Here is a 16,583-nt window from a genome sequence, read left to right on the forward strand (position 1 = left end):
CACAGTCATCCATCCCCCTGCCCTCTGCGTACCGCCCACACGCTCTCCTAGGATATCAACGAGCTCATCTGCTTTTAGCCTCAAGACGCTCCTCAAGGCCAGCAAAGCGTCGTCCGGTGATGGCCACGCCAGCTAGCAACCTGTACGTCGTCATCGAGGGCGAGTATCTCCTTCAAGCTCCGGGATCGGCTGAAAGGTCATCTAAGGGCGTTGGAGAATTCAGGGAAGACAAAGACGCGGTGGATGCCACTGGATACAGGTGTAGCGTAGAGTGCGTTCTCCTCTCTTCTCCCTTATCTGTCTCTCACTGACATTCCGGTCCACTCTGCTTCTATCTCGCCAACATATATAGTGATACGCACTGCCAACACCTCTCCTATAGCACCCAGTTGTCAAACAGCGTATTGACACCACTCGAATGACTTGTCCGACATCATGACTCCGTCAGTATACAACTTTTTATCACAGTGTGCGTCAGTGCCCGAACCAACGTCAGGCACCACGTGTCTGAGCGAAGCATTATCTTTGTGGCCGTCAGTTCATCAAGTGCATCCCCAGAAAACTGAACGTCTTCTCGTAGATCACCTTGACCTGCTCACATCGCAGGTAGCTGATGTGATCCTCCTCTACGAATCAATACTCATGGCCAAAACACCGTCCCGGCGGTCCACGTATGACGTCTATCCGAAACGTTTCCCGCCATCTGCTCGCCCGGTGACAATCCTTGGTTGACAGCTATTGACCGTACATTCCAGGCTGCCGTCACGGGTGGATTAGCTGCAAGACTCATTGGAATCGCAGACGGTTAATGTGACGCAGCCGACAATAGACGAGGATATAACGAGGAAGGTGGTGGAGACGAGGATGGTGCAGCAGCTGATAGGGGAAGACGGACGGGAAAGAATCTGCTCCAGTGAGTTCTGCCCTCTCGCAGTTGGTCATATGCGAATATCCGGATCGTTAACGAAGTACATTCTAACCATAGTCACTACGGTAAGCCCAAGCGTAACAAGCTCTGCGCGATGCCCTGCGTCTGCGTTCCGGGAACATACGGGGTTGGCCTGCCATCATGCTTCATCTCAACATGCAGGTGATCCACTTATCATTTATCATCCTGGCTGCGCTGACGTTCAGACTACCCCCTTTCACATCTACTCTCTTTGGTCTGTATCGCCTTTGCAGCGTCACCCGGCCTCCCCCATTTCCTCGCTCACTGTTGATCGTCGCTTAGCACGCAGATTTTCCAGTACCAAACCCTCCAGTGCCATTTTCTCGTTTCTGCTAGTTTGCTCGAGCTCGCTGACGCCCGCGTTTCCGAGTTTGCCATCGTGTAGGTCAAGCGCTCCTGCCGCAACGGGATCTGGAATTGCGGCAGTCCGCTACGCATGTCCGGCGTATCATCTCTGCGCGTCTTCTTGAAACTCTTCTAGTCCGCAATTTGGCCCTCATCACGAACAAGATTACTTTGGGCTCACCGTTGCCGTCGATGGCCTCCTCTAATCCACGAGAAAGCCGTCGAAGAATGTACTTGTTCGCTTCTCCCAGGCGCTGGGCACAGACCGCCCACCTGACCTTCAAAGCGCTCAGGGCAGAGGCGTGTGAAGTGTGTACGTGCCCTTCTCTCCCTCATCCTCCCTTTTCGTGTTGCGGGCGCGACAGAACTGATGACTTTCGGGTAACAGCGAGACCGGTGCAGGATGCCGGAACGGTCTAGAGCATAGGCAGCCCGAACACTTCGATCGTCGTGCGTCTTGCGTACCATGACGAGCTAGGCACGTCGGCTGGGGTCAGTCTTTAATTTTGACTGTGCGTACCCCTCTGCGGCGTTTCTGCATTTCTTCGTCCTTTTTGTGCTGTCATTGCCGCGTTTCGAAGGTCTGTCCTCTGAATACTTTTACTTCGTGTCTTCTGCGCCTGGCCATGCGTCCACGTCCAGCACCTGCGCTCCCGTCGGTTTCCCAAGACTAACATATGGATTTTGCGTTTCGTAAGTTCTCTTTTTTTCCATTCCTTCCCTTACTCCGGCTCTTTGTCTTTCGGTCTGGCTTGTGAATGGTATTTCTGTGTGTTGAATCCCTAGTGTTGGAGAGAGATTTAGCGTTTTATGATCGTGGTTTCGTCTCATGCCCTCTCTTACCAACTACAGTCCTACTCACGGCTGGTGATCCTTTCGGCTCGAATGTTTCTCTCGGCACGCTTTTCGTCTATTAAGGTGATTAGGCCTTCTTATGCACCGGACAATCCCCCGCTCGGCGTCCGCGGGGAATCCTTTCAGATGCAGGAGGACAAGGTATGTATCCACGACTCGCTCTTATAACTCGTCCGTAATTCGATAGCTCTGATATCCGGGTTGCTACCTAATCAGACATGTATTCGTTGAGACGTCGCTATATCGTAACAAGCTGAGGTATCAGCTTTTCCGCATAGGTCAAGTTACGAGCTACGACATTAATTCGGAAAAAGCCTTTGGCTACTCGTGCATGAAACAGACAAATGCATGGGACCGGCCTAATACAAGAAGAAGTAGCATAATCACTCCGTGATTAGGCCGAAAATGATTCCAGGCGTGTTTTCGCTCTCGACTTCCTTTGTACATGACTGCTTATTTTCGTCAAAAGATCAATAAGCATGTACTGCCAAGCGTACGTACCAGATGTATTTCTATTGTTGAGTTGCTTACGCGGAAGGCGACTCCATTGTTTGTCTGTGAGGGGAAAGTCCCTCGGCCGTCTCCACTTGAGCAGAAGACAGTCCCGGTATCTGATCGCGAGTCGATAGCTCCATTGCCGCTGACATGCGACCTGAAGGCGGATAAGTGTGCCTAGGAGTGGACGCCGAATCTGTCGATATCTCAGCTATACCCACCCCTTGGTGAGGCGAAGTAGCGGCTCCTTGCATGCCAGCCGGACATGACCCCGCCGCTCCCGAGAAAGGAGCACTGCTCGTCTGTGCAGGTGCAGGAACCGCGCTGGCGAGACCAACTGCATGATCAGGTTCAGTGCGTGTGCCAAAACACGGCCAGATGCAGAAGAAGAGCGCATTGACGATCGGATTGTCAGACGTTTCTGACCGGATCGAACCAGAGCCTGCGTCAGAAGCGTACACGTCTCCCTGCCTAGTGTCTGTGTTATCTGTTCTGCTCCTGTTTCTTCTGCCATCCGATGATTCCGCAGCCATAATATGCTGGGTGGATCACATTATATCGGGAACAGGGAAAGATAGACAGAACGTTCGTACCAGCTTGGATTTTGCCGGAGCGATGTATTTGGAGACACGCGAGGCACGGGGGGAGGCACGGGAACCTGGTGTTGTCAATTCGTCGTTACCTCGCACTGCGTCTGCACGGGCCTGTAAGAGCAGTAGATTGGTGAATGATAATTAGCCTGCTTTACAAGGTGGAATGTGCACGGCGTCGAACTGACCCAGTTTCCTCGGAAGAGACTTGCTACTCTCTTCAAATAACTGCGTGTGCGTTGAATGGTGTGCTCTGCGCTATCAGACTGTAACAATGCCCATTTCAGCACAATGATAAATTCAGCACACGCTGTACACGTACATCGTTTGCCTCATTGGGGCGCCTTCCTATAGTACGTTGCAACAAACCAGCCAAACGCGGGACAGAGTTGGTGGTCACATGTCTTGTCCCAGCGTTGGAGCGTGTCCCCTGTACTTGAATTAGAAGAGACAACGGACTATCCTCCGTGCTTACGTTGTTAACCTCAATATCTCCAAAGAAGTCTTCATGTTTCCGTTTATTGTATCTACGAGCTCCCGTGGCTGGCAGCTTTCACAATGTATGGCGTTAGTTCAAGAGCTTCTGTGAAGTATTGGCATTTACCTTGAGCTCATCCGAGTCATCGTCGTTGATCTGTTCATGCATCAGAGAGAAGAATAGGATATCTCTATGTCCTTACTTACCCTTGAATTGGGATCACCCTTCTGGCGAGCTTGTCCTTTGCTGACGCTACGACCCTAATCGGTTGATATATCAGGCAGTCTACAAAAGAACCCGGACACACTTGGGACACACTCACGCTAGAATCAGAGGCATCGCTCTTTGAGTCTTCCGTACTATCAATGAGACGCTGTACGGGAACATACATTCAGTCTGCACGCATGTGTGACACGAAGGATGAACTGTTACACCAACCTTTGGAAGAAGAAGTCTCCCTGTTTTCGAGTCCCATAAGCGTAAATCGCCACCATAGTCCCCCGTTAGTACCAGTGCGTCGTCTGGAGAGAACGCAGCCGCCATGACACTATATGCATGCTGAAGAGACTGTAAATGCTTTCCTGTACTGGTCTCCCAGAGACGAGCGATTCCATCGTCAGACGCACTGAGGAGTTTGGATCCGTCCATCGAGAACTGTACGCAGTAAACATTGCTCTCGTGTTCGATGGCGCGTATCTTCTTCCTGAGCGATATATCCCACAAGAATGTACCAGCTTTATCCATGCAGCCAGTGAGCAATCGGGAACCGTCGGGTGAGAAGCAGACCGAGTTTACACAGCCCTCGTGCTCGAACGGCTCTCCGATGGGCTCATACGAGTTAGTGTCCCAGAAGCGGACAGTCTTGTCAGCACTACCACTTGCTATTCGAGATCCGTCAGGGGAGATGCTAAGCGCCCGAACTGTGTCACCGTGTGCTTCAATGACGTACAGTAGAGTGCCGGACTGCACATCCCATATACGGATACTTCTATCATCGCCTCCTGTGACTAGGCGTGTTTCATCGGGAGTGAATTTGACAGCAAAGACAAGGCCGGGGCGACCAGAAAGAGGCTCCAAGGCAAGGTCGCGCGTTTTGAGGTCCCAGATGCAGACTAGGGTGTCATGTCCTCCACTAGCCAGGAGTCCGTCGTTCTTCGAGATATCAATCCCCCAGACCAAATGTGTATGCCACACGGGAGGGCTTGCGGACTCTTGGCCTGTCTGGGCATCCCAGATCCTTACGGCACGGTTTTCACCTGCACTCGCAAAGCGCTTTCCGTCGGAGAACCATGCAACTGCTCGAACCGCGTTATATGCTTTCATCCTGTGAATCTTAGTTTTATCATTGTGACAAGTTTAAGAGTGGAACATACGAGCACTGCTCCGCGATACTGATAGCCTTAGTCGCTGCTGACTCCGAGTTGATCTGAGGTACGTGAATAAGAGCTGTTGAATTTTGAAGATATGATACTCACTTGTGGAAGTACCAACAACCCGTCACGCATGTTCCAAGTGCACACACGATTCTTCGAGGAATAAACAAAACAGTCTTGTTTTGAGGAGCAGGACACGGCCATTACTCGATCTTCATAACAATGCAGTGGTCCCAAAGTACATTCTCCAGATGCGACATCCCACACCCGAACGGACTCGTCCTCAGATGAGCTGACCAGCTTCTGACCATCACGAGAAAATGATACGCTAGAGACGCAGTGTCTGTGGCCACGGAGAGGTGCTTTAGCAAGTTTGCCTGTCAAGCTGTCCCAAAGCCGAATAGTAAAATCCTCTGAAGCGCTGGCTATGAGGGAGCTATCTGGAGAGTATTGAACGCATCTAACATAGCCTCGGTGTCCGGTCAGCTCGCGAACAAGCTGACGTTGATCAACGTCATAGATGCGCACGGCCCGGTCATCGCATGCAGTCGCAATACACTTGCTATCGGGAGAGAAGGCAACTGATCTCGTGTAGTCAGGATGCTCCAGTGTCGCAATGCAGGCTCCTGTAGAGGCATCCCAAAGCTTAAGAAGCCTGTCTCGACCGCCGCTTGCCATGAGCGCGCCGTCAGGGGAGATCTGCACAGATAGAACCCATTCTATGTGGCCCTCAAGCGGCCCCATGACCATCTGATGGGTAGCCGTGTCCCATACTCGAATGGTCTTGTCGTCGGAGCCGCTCACCAGACGCTGACCGTCAGGAGAATAAGCGATAGCACGGACCCAATTCTCGTGGCCTTCCAACGGCTCCCCTACTCGACGACCTGTCTCCGCCTCCCATATCCGTATCGTCCGGTCTTCCGAGCCTGTAGCTATGTACGCTCCGTCGGGCGAGTATGCAACTGTGCGTATGGCCTGGGTATGGCCCTTGAATGATTCGAAGGCGGTGTCGCCCATAGTGTTCTGGGGAGTAGGTGACTGTGTGGGCTTTACGAGTGACTGAGTTGAGCAAAGGAGGAGGTTCGCCCGGGCGGCAGGCGGACGTGCTGTATAGCCGTTTTCCATGAGGCCGCATTGCGCTGACAGTGGGAATTAGGACGGCCCGATCGACGCTCGTGTATGTGCAACGTGTTGATGTGATGGGCGCCTATCCACCCGTCTTCGTCCCCACACTGTCTGCACCTCGTCGATTATTGTTGATGGAGAACAGGAGGACTACAATCACTCCACTCGATCTACATTCTCGTACTGTACACTAAGCATTGTATCAGTCAATGAAAGAGTTAGACACAAGACTGATTTAAAATGTACGAACCGACCTCGGCACAGTACCTGACCAACTCTTACACATTACTAGAGAGGGTCCGAGTTTTATAAACCGTCTTGATCCGAAACGAGTTAAAAGAAACGATGGAGCACAAACTCGCAAGCGTTAGAGAGGCTTAGTCGCTGCATGAAGCCAAATTGAGGATGTACCATAGCGAAAGAAGGCCTGGATGCTACGTGACCTTGAGTACGGACACTTGCTACAAATATATTCGTTGTCCTTTGTCTTCATGTTATGTAACAGCCGAAATTTCATACGTGTTCTAAATGCTCATGTCCTCGCCCATCAGCGTTCAAATGTGCCGTAGCGAAGCACGGCATGTCTTGTATTCCACACATAAACCTGCCTGTCGTCAGACACAGCCAAGATCTTGGAGCTGTCCTGTGAGAACTGCACGCATCGAACAGAGCCTCCTCCGTGTATGAAATCGGCCGCCTTCTCTCTTTGCGACACATTCCATAGTTGTACCGTATTGTCCAGGCACCCAACTGATAATTGTGATCCATCTGGAGAGAAGCAGACCGATAGTACTGGGGACTTGGTTTTAAGAGGGACAGCCAACAACTCGCATGAGTGGGCAGTACTCCAAATACGGACAGTCCTGTCCAAGGATCCGCTGGATAACTGAGATCCATCGGGAGAAAGGCTGAGTGACCTGACGGAGTCTCTGTGTACTTTGAGGATCTGTAATGATGCGCCGGATTGCACGTCCCAAATGCGAATTGTTTTATCGTCTCCTCCTGTAGCCAGGCGCGTGCCATTGTGAATGAATTTGACAGCCCCGGGCCATACGAGCTCGACGTGACCAGAGAAGAGGTTGAAGCGTAGGTTCCTGGGATATGCGGCCCTATGAAAAATGACTCCGTCGCCACTCTTTGATACTCTTTCGTACTTATATCCCAACGAGTGGCAATATTCAAATTTCCCTTAAAGTAAGCCAATAGAGTACAAAGAGCAGCAATGTTATTTCGAATCGAAACTGTAGCGACGAAATGGTAGTGAATGGATCTATTTACACTCTTTGACGATCGTTCCTACCTGTTGCCAAAGAGTACGAACGAGAGCCAACGAGAGCCAATGAGCAATGAAAATGAAAGCATAGCACCGAAAATCTCACCGAAACAAAATAGTACGAAAGGCCAGCAAATGATAGCAATCGGAGAGAACGAGTGAAAAAGAGCAAGGAAAGTCGAATGAAGCAGCGTCGAATGGAAAGGGATGGGATCACATTGTGTTGCGCTTGCGTTTTCCGAGAGCGGCTTTCGTCCTTCGCGTCCTTGAACTGCTGCTCGTAAATCTGCCATACAGATGAGCATTGCACGCAAGAGGGGCACCAAGACGAACCTGTTATGGGTCCTCAGAGAGACTGCGAAAGTCACGACCAAGTACATGTCTTGTCGAGCGCCCAGGCTAAAATATATGCCTATAAACACCATTAGACATGCAAAGGGGAAAAGGAACATGGAACTCACATAGTACATATCTCTGTCGGCATACTAATCCATCCAGTGCTTATCTTCCCGGTATCTTTAGGCCCTTCTTCTTCCGAGGCATCTCCTGAGACTGTGTCACAGACGTGCTGGCTGACGTGTTCGTGCGATGGGTTTTCGGGAGCCTGTAATCAGAGTAAAATGTGCATTCCAACAGAAAAATCTAAGACTTACCCCCAAAATGGAGCAAACGTTAACAGGGGCAAGCGAAGTGCACTGGCCACGTTGAGATTAGAGGCATTGCGACAGAACACACCACTTACCTCAATCCCGAGTTGCTTTGCTACTCTTTCTCCCTCCATCCTGTTTTCCCCCGCCTCTATCGTCTGTTTGCTTCTCCAGATGAGACACGCTAGTAGGCTTGTCTACATCTGTGACATAATGACTACTATTTCTATTTGCATACTTTATTAGCACAAGTAGTCGCAGGTGCACGGGAAATAAGTAGTACTCACATACCAGGGAGAAACCATGCTGTCCGTGACCGATGCAGAGGGAGAAAACGTGCTGAAACAGAGGCAAGACGGCACCAGCGTTGGTGCTAGCTGGGCAAGGAGGATGTCGTCGAGGGGAGTGGGAGACGTTGGGGAGAAAGGTGCATTTCAACAAATCTGCTTTCCCCAACGCGCCTTATCACGAAGTCAGGAGCACGACTGGATTAGGCAAGTTCTTTCAGACCCCGCAGTGGCGCAGCCCCCATAGGATCTCATAAGGCAGCAGGCTGTTGTCTTCGGCTTTCACTGTTACTGCTGCAACCGGCTTGTTTTATTCGGAATTGACACTGAGATAATTAGAGCCACCTCAATCTCAGATAACCTAGTTAAAGCAAAGCTGGCATTGTATATAGCTCCCAGTGGATATAAGAAAAGACACCACCCTTTTACCAATCAGGATTAATGGTGCTACTGTGCCAAGTATACCGACATCGACGTCGCGACTCTTAATAGAACGGATTTGTGTTTGCACTGACACGATTTGGTTCAAGGGGATTCGAAACGGAGCCAGAATCAATATCATAAGCTAATATTCAGATTGGAATCGAACACCAGGTTGACGATGTTTGGTATGGAATTCAAATTCCATTCTCGCATTTTGACATCTTCTGTACTATTTCAGGCTATCATCTGGGCCCAATGGAGTAGAATGAGTGCCAAAGAGAAGGAACCTACTACAATGAGTAGCGACGGAGTCATTTTTCATAGGGTATGCGGTCCCAGATACGAATTAAGGCGTCGTCTCCAGGAGCTTTTCGTCCTGACATATATATATTCCGTTGACACCTCCGTCGTGTCCAACAAGAGGTAATGCGGACTCTAATCCTGTCTGGGAGTCCCACGTCCGAATAGCACCATCGCCTCCTGCGCTTACAAAGTGCTTGCCGTCAGAAAACCATGCTATTGCTCGGACTACCTCGTAAGCTTTCATTCTGCGCGAATCAATCACTAATAACAGCAAAAGTGATGAAGAGGCATACCTGTATTGCTTTGCGCCGTCGTAGCTACTATCCGCCTCCAACTAAAACAAAGCGTATGAACAACAGGAATACAAGACCAAGGGGAGGATACTGTACCTACACGACCGTAGGTTCGTCACGCCTCACGCTTGACCTGTCAAATGAACTTAAGACCTGGTTCGTCACCCATCACAAAAGATAATGAACCTCCCCGCGTGACGAAAAATACTAATCCTCTTAACTTATATTCTGATGTAGTACTGAGTTTCAGATTTTTGAGACCCTTACTGGCACGACCACAGTCGACTGGAGATGTGATGTCGAGCTCCTCACTGGCAGGCTTCAGTGAGTCGGTCATACCGGTCTGGCAAGGGCTTGAGACGCCTGTATATAAGCCTAACAGACAAGCAATACAGTCGTTGTAAAAGGTGTGTCCGCATTGCCTGCTTCTCCTTCCAATGAAACACCCTCTTCACCTTCGTTGTCCTCAGCAATAATGCCTTGATGATGTCACCAAACTGTGACCCTAGTTCAAAATCACGCGTTCGCCGGACATTTGAACTTCAGCCTCGGCGGAACTTATCTTGATTTCATGTCACGCAGAAATCCCTTGAACCTACGGTCGTGTAGGTACAGTACTCACGGGTGGACGTACTGCAGTATCCTTGACGCTCCAAGTAAGCACGCCATCCTCGCTGCAAGAAGAGAAATAATCTTGATCCTCAGAGTACGATATGGCGTTTACTGCCCCGTTATGCCCGTATAACGAGTTTGAGACGCATTTTCCTGATGTAGCATCCCAGACTCGGACAGTCTCATTATAAGAGGAGCTGATTAGATGCCGGTCATTTTGAGTAAACGGTACACCTGAGACGAAGTGCCTATGACCGCGGAGAGGCGCTTTAGCTAAGATACCTGTTGACGCATTCCAAAGCCGGATGCTATGATCATTTGAAGCACTGGCAATGAGGGAACCGCTATGAGAGTACTGAACGCATCGAACAACCCCTTGATGTCCGCTGAACTCCTGAACGAGTTGATGTTGGTTTACGTTATAGACGCGAACAAGGTGATCGCCGCATGCAGTCACGATGAGGTTGCTATTAGGCGAGAAAGAGACCGAATTCACAGGTTTGGGATGTTTTATTGTTGCAGCGCAGCCAACAGCACCGGGGCCCGCCCAGAGCTTCAAGAGATTGTCATCGCCACCACTTGCGATGTATGCACTATCCGGGGAGTACCGCACAGCTCGAATCCAGTTCCTGTGACCCTTAAGCGTACCCTTGATCTGGCGAGCAATTGTGTCCCACACTATAATTGTAGACCCATCGTCCCCACTAACCAAATGCTGTCTGTCAGGAGAAAAGGCAATGGCGCGAACCCCATGAGTGTGGCCCTCCAGTGTCTCTACTTGATGACCCGTCCCAGCATCCCATAGTCGTATCGCTCCGTCCGCCGAACCTGTGGCTATGGAAACACCGTTGGGTGCGTATGCGAGCGTGAGAATACGGCCATTGTGGCCTTTGAAAGGAGTAATGGTGGAATCTTCCATGTTGCTGGGGTATATGAGTGCAGTATCACCACGGGTTTGACGAATGTCTTATATGCGCAGGCGGAATACCTGAGTCAGTGATGTAAATCTGTAAACACAGGAGTTTTCGGATCCTTGATTCAAGATTGCTGTCGTGCGTGAGACTGAACCCAACCTCCAGCGCTTAGGCACTGCATCCTCAGAAAGTGGAACGTGACGGATGCACATCTACTGATCGCAATTCTTAGAGCTCCTGAGTCCTGACGTTGCTATATCAGCCCTTTTGCGCTTCACAATATAATTTGCATCAAGCGCTTACAATAAATTCACACTACTATATAGAGATTGCTACCCTTTCAAATGCTATTGACTATTATTTTTTACCAGAACTCAATTGTGCATCACACTGCATAGGTGGCTATGGAAAAACAGAAGCGTCTATATAAGGAATATGGACCTCCAATTGATACACATTTAAACACATTTGATCGCATGCTCAGAAAGCAAAAACTTTTGATCCCGTCTTGAAAGAGACTTGCTCAATATTTCGTACCACTTCGCCCTATGAGCTTGTTGCCTTTCTGGATTACCTTATCAAAGTTGCACATAGTAGTAAGAAGAGGAGAAGCACGAGAAAAGTAGGAGCTTGACTTGAGTTGGAAACGGGGACTTGCACTACCAGGCGGTCCGTAGGCTTCCGTGAGTCAACCGAAGCCTTCAAGTCGTCGGGAAGCGTCGGCCGCTGTGCCACTTCTCACGATCGTTTCTCCAAAGTACCGATGTTCGCGTGCAGCCACTGCCTTTAGCTCCACCAAAGCGTCTCGCACGCCATGCTCATGTTTGGGTCTTTACCAGAAATGTTCACTCTCAACACGCCACCCTGCCGTAAGCACACTTCCCGGGAATTAGCCACGGTACTTCCTCATCATACTCCCCATATCGTGAAGTTCAAGATATTTCAAGCATCAAATGCCCTTCTCGATCCGTTCTACGTCAATATCCTACACACTCTTGGATGAGTCATGAATCCACATGAAAACAAATCATCCGGAGGGTAGTTACGTCGGCGGACTTGATAATATTATGCCCCACGTGGGCGTCGGTCGTTGATGAGCTTCGCGAGATCTCGGCGCAGAGTCCTGGCACGAGTAAAACGCCCATGTGCAGTGAACATAAGGGAAGAACTATGTCCCACGTAACCCAATCATATGGATATCTGTTTTAACGAGAAACTGATCGGCCATTCGGTCTCTCAGGTTAGAACAAAGTAAAGAAGAGTAAGAGCTCACAGCTTATGACATAAAGTTTACCTTTGTACATGAATAATATTCACGGTAGTCTATGTATCCTCGAGCGCAGGCACCTGCTGCGGTAAGCTCAAGTTTGAAGACCCACAAGTAGGTGTCCACGTTAAGATGTCAAAGCTTCGTACCACCGGCGTGGATTGTCCATCAACAATAAGTGGGCCCAGAAACCCCTAATAACTCTGTCCTTGGTGGACGTGGTAGATCTCGGAATCAGAGCCTCCCCTCATCAAATCTGGTGTGAGATGAATGTCGATTAACGAGCACTGCATGACCTCGCGATGCTAAAACGTTATATTGAACATGATTGCGTGAACTACCTGCTCACGAGCCTTCGTCCTATAGTACATGACAGAGTCAATGGATGCAAGCAACAGACGCCAGAGCACACGTAAATCGAGCCGCTAAAGGAAGTCTTCAAGCATGAGATGCACACTGAAGGCATCGACGATTCATGTGTGGTCTCACAAGACTCGGGATGAATACGGCTTTTTTGCACAAGACGTAAGTCGGATTATCGACAGAAGGATAGAAGCCTGGACGCACCCTTGAAGGCTTATGGCCAAAGGTCCGGAAAATAGCGGAGCGCGACTCCAAGTACTTTGTGCGCCAGCCCTGTCAACCATCGTCGGCTATTAGGTTATATTTAAGCCCATTTCAACGCCATCACAGAATTTTGAATTGGCGATGGGCGGCCGTGATTATTCTTCGTACATGATACAGTTTGCTTCGTCTTTCGACAGCTGTAAACCATGGAGCCGCATCAGTGTCCTGAAACTCCAGTTACGGTTTGTATTCAGCAAACCCGAATGCAACAATCGCCCCGCTGGCGACAAAGTCAAGTAAGCAGACACCGGTCACCCACCCGCGACCGAGTCAATCCGGGGTCGAGCTAGGTTACTAAACCAGAAACCGTGCGGGATCCGCTAGGATCCGCTCCGGAACGCATCAGTGTGGCAGCATCTAGGCCAGCTGGATGATACGAGAGACGCGGCCGAACAACCAAGTGCCACAGTACGGTGGCTTGATCGGTCAACTCATCTGGGCTGAAACAGCCCGTTCTGAATCAGAAGCCCTCAGAACTAGACTTGGCACGACCCCTACACAGCGAGAGGCCAAGATCGCTCGGACGTGAACGAATGAAGATGATCGTAGAACAACATCTATTATCCCGAGGTTACGAAAAAAGAGAACAAAAAGTACAAGTACGCGTCTGTGTGTCTGGTGTCTGTGTGTCTGAGGCGAGGCTTTTGGATCTGATGTGGGAGGTTCCGCAGTCAAAGGGAGTCCGAGTGCAAGTGTGAGAGTATGGCAAAGGCCACTGCAACCTTGACGGTTGGGCGTGGTGCGCGAGGGGTGGGGGGATACAAAAGTCCAACGTGCGAAGAGAGGTACGGGCAGGGGTAGAGAGTGGTACTAAAAGAACAGGCCGAGAGGGACAGAAAGGACAGCGGGCAGCAACGAGGGTGCAAAGGTGCAGGTCCAAGTCCGATGCAGGCACGGATGGGTGGTAATGACACGGTCATTTCAATAAATATAATCTGCGATTATCATCGTCAGCAGGAGAATCCAAGAAGACAAATCGGGGTGAAGAAACTCACAATCCATTATCGGTATCGCGCCTAGCGCGTGCTACGCCCATCTCACCACCCCTGGTTGCCCTGCTGCGTCCCGCGCTTCCACGCTGGCGAACCCCACGGGTCCCAATCGCCGTGCGGGTGGTCGTGGTGTTCGTCCGCCTCCGCCTCAACGGCCACGTCCTCGCTCCGCTCCTCGTTGTCGGGCACCTCAATCCACGTCGGCGACGAGAACCAGCGCTTCGCTTTCTCAGGCACCTCGATCCACGTGGGCTCGCCTTGCGACAACCAACGCTTCCAGTCGGGGAGGCCGCCCCAGCCGCCCATCGAGCCATCGGAGTGGGGAGGGGCAGGCTCGCGACGCAGGATCTCGTGCTCAGCGTTCTGTAGAGGGAAGGAGAACGTCAGCCATGAATTCCAAATCGTTGGGAAGGGGCGTTTAGATAGCCGAAGAAGAAGCAAAGAGGATCAGGGATGTGGGAAGATGATGTTCACCGCCGGTGTTGAGGGAGATGATGGAGGGGGGAAAGTGGGGCAAGATACGTCGATATGATGCAAGATGGATAGAAAGGATAGACAGGGAGGGATACAGGAGAGGGATACTCACGACCGAAATTGGCGAGGCGACGGCCATAGCTGCAAGGGCAGCAAGCAGTACAGTCGGGACAAGCTGCATCTTGAGAGATGTAAAAGCAAAAAGAACTGTGTGCGTCGGGGTTGACAGGATGCACCTAGTCTATCCTAAAGGGATGGACGTGTAGCGAAGGGGTGCTGAGCTGGTACGGGTTGTGTGGGGACGAAGCGAGGAGGGAAGGGCGCGGGATTTTATAAGAAGAGGTGGCCTGGGTTGGCCGGCCGCTGTCCGCTGTCTGCACCACACGGATGCATGCCATCATCTCCTCCCGGCTCTCACCCTCTCTACCGTGCCTGGCCCTGGCACAGCGCATTCCGGACCTTAATTTCACAGATCACCTTCCCTTCCGCTTGGCTCCGACCCTTGGCCACCCTCTGCCCACACAACCCGCCCCTCGTAGCTACACACTAGACGCTCATCGTACACTCATGCTAGAGAACCCCAAGCGAAGTAGCATAGAAGCGCGGGATCGTCTTAACAAAGTGTGAGCGGTCGTGATGTGATGTGGCACCGGCAGCTAAGGACCCCGGGCGTTGTCAGCGCCGTGCCTGCCTCCATTATTATCCCGTCCCTGCCATGACCCCAGGACGACTTGCCCAGTCGATCTGCTGCATTCCCTCCTCTCGTCTCACATTGGATCCGAACACCCCACTCAAGGCAGCTATGGCGAGCCAGGGCACGTCGTTACGCCGAGACGAGCCAAGGCCATTCGGAAGGACGAGGAGTATTCCAAGGGGACCTGGACGACTGAGCTGGCTAACGCGAGTGGGTCAGCTTTCCATGCTAGTGGCTGAAGCACCACTCCCGCCGTGTCCGCACGATGACGGTGCGGGATATCTATTTCTGCGCGATTCCTCCCAGGCGAACCGCGTATGCGAAGTGAGACTCGAGAGCTCTTTGCCTCTTCCCCATGACACCACCCAGAATAGCTATGTGCTCAAATTAGACCGCCAGCCACCAACAAAGTCGTGCGTGAATGTCGTATCACAATCCTAAAACGTTCGCCTTATGATTCAGATGTCCGTTCCTTCGCAGGTCAGTCAGACATTCGTCCACAGACACGGCTAGCCATGACCAATCGCAGTCTATTGCTAACACGCGGCCTGCAAGGAGCGCCCCTGCTTGGCCTTGCAGCAAAGGCACAGTGAAGGCAAGCCAGTCAGCCTGCCGACCTCTTTCGACGTTTCTGTTTAGAAGCAAGCAAGAAAATCCGAGGGTGGACCCTTTTCGATGGGAATGGGCAAACCGCACATGCCGCACGGCAGAAGCCCTTACCAACTCTGCAAACGCAAATCTTAATTTCAAACAGCGACCAGGCACCGAACCGGACCTTCTTCGCGCCCCCATTCGCGTCTCCTCATTGGACGAGAGGCAGAAAATGTTGCCCAGGTCCAGCGCTAACCGATTCCTTCCGCGCCATTTTGACAGGTACAATTAACGCCTGGGTGGAGTCGGAGGCAGCACTAATGGGGCCTGCCGGACCCAGTGTGTTGGTCTGGGCGCAGCAGGCGAGCCGGCGGCCTAGCGCGACTCCGAGGCCGGTTTTTGATTTTGATCCACTCTTTTTCTTTGAGCGAATCCCTGCGAATCCGGGATGGAAGAGAGCCGGGTTTGAACGCCTCCGTTCGTCTCGGGTGCTCGCTCCGTTTCGGCGATCCCTTTGGCACATACATAAGAGGGTGCGACAGATCGGTCTTGGGTTTGGTTTCAATTCAGTTTCCGTGCCTTGGATGATGATAATGTCATAGACGCAAAAAGGTGTGCGAGGGTAACCAGGTACGCATTGACATACGGCTATATCATTCTTGCCAACGTTTGGACGTTTTGCATTGCAGGTGCAACGTGTGACTAATGTTAATACACTCAATGAACGTGCACAACACGATGGATCCCCAGTGTTGGTTTTTGTGCAGAACGCGCCACTACGTCTTTACGTGACTGGCCGTCAAGGTCGAGCTACAAGTTAACCTTGACACTTGCTTGCCTCCCACAAACATCCATAATTAACAGAGTTAATTATTACACAATGCGCCACTAGGCCCATGTTAATGCAATACTGGCAGAACGCCGTCTTCCAGAGGGTCGCCAATAATAGGTCGGCCGAGAGCCAACCTTGCTCAGA

At 51.1% G+C, this 16,583-nt stretch overlaps 4 protein-coding genes across 4 annotated transcripts; all 4 read right to left on the reverse strand.

Annotated features, from left to right (window-relative positions):
* Nucleotides 1-1,345: 1,345 nt before the first annotated feature.
* Nucleotides 1,346-2,231, reverse strand: CONPUDRAFT_85051 (uncharacterized protein). The gene is made up of 2 exons (XM_007775617.1): nt 1,683-2,231; nt 1,346-1,607 (listed from the first exon to the last, which is right to left on the reverse strand). Exons 1-2 carry the CDS (start codon nt 1,760-1,762, stop codon nt 1,472-1,474), a joined length of 216 nt encoding a protein of 71 aa, XP_007773807.1. The 5' UTR covers nt 1,763-2,231; the 3' UTR covers nt 1,346-1,471.
* Nucleotides 2,232-2,547: 316 nt separating this feature from the next.
* On the reverse strand, nt 2,548-3,090 carry CONPUDRAFT_85052 (uncharacterized protein; the record flags this gene model as incomplete). The annotated part of the gene is made up of 2 exons (XM_007775618.1): nt 2,548-2,601; nt 2,654-3,090. A coding segment is annotated over one exon (303 nt), but the record flags the coding sequence as incomplete, so codon positions are not given.
* Nucleotides 3,091-5,112: 2,022 nt separating this feature from the next.
* CONPUDRAFT_65105 (HET-E) lies at nt 5,113-10,967 on the reverse strand (the record flags this gene model as incomplete). The annotated part of the gene is made up of 3 exons (XM_007775573.1): nt 5,113-6,108; nt 6,926-7,212; nt 10,625-10,967. The coding sequence occupies 3 exons, from the start codon at nt 10,965-10,967 to the stop codon at nt 5,113-5,115; spliced, it is 1,626 nt and encodes a 541-aa protein (XP_007773763.1).
* Nucleotides 10,968-13,400: 2,433 nt separating this feature from the next.
* Nucleotides 13,401-14,617, reverse strand: CONPUDRAFT_85057 (uncharacterized protein). The gene is made up of 3 exons (XM_007775619.1): nt 14,435-14,617; nt 13,852-14,211; nt 13,401-13,791 (listed from the first exon to the last, which is right to left on the reverse strand). Exons 1-2 carry the CDS (start codon nt 14,501-14,503, stop codon nt 13,894-13,896), a joined length of 387 nt encoding a protein of 128 aa, XP_007773809.1. The 5' UTR covers nt 14,504-14,617; the 3' UTR covers nt 13,401-13,791; nt 13,852-13,893.
* Between the last annotated feature and the right edge of the window lie 1,966 nt (nt 14,618-16,583).

Source organism: Coniophora puteana (genome assembly GCF_000271625.1).
Source record: "Coniophora puteana RWD-64-598 SS2 unplaced genomic scaffold CONPUscaffold_15, whole genome shotgun sequence".
Lineage (NCBI taxonomy): Eukaryota > Fungi > Basidiomycota > Agaricomycetes > Boletales > Coniophoraceae > Coniophora > Coniophora puteana.

Coding starts and splice junctions, on each gene's coding strand:
- CONPUDRAFT_85051 (XM_007775617.1), bottom strand. CDS start 1,762: ATGGTACGCAAGACGCACGACGATCGAAGTGTTCGGGCTGCCTATGCT. Junction 1,608..1,682: donor GGCATCCTGCACCGGTCTCG/CTGTTACCCGAA, acceptor AAGGGCACGTAC/ACACTTCACACGCCTCTGCC.
- CONPUDRAFT_85057 (XM_007775619.1), bottom strand. CDS start 14,503: ATGCAGCTTGTCCCGACTGTACTGCTTGCTGCCCTTGCAGCTATGGCC. Junction 14,212..14,434: donor TCGCCTCGCCAATTTCGGTC/GTGAGTATCCCT, acceptor TTCCCTCTACAG/AACGCTGAGCACGAGATCCT.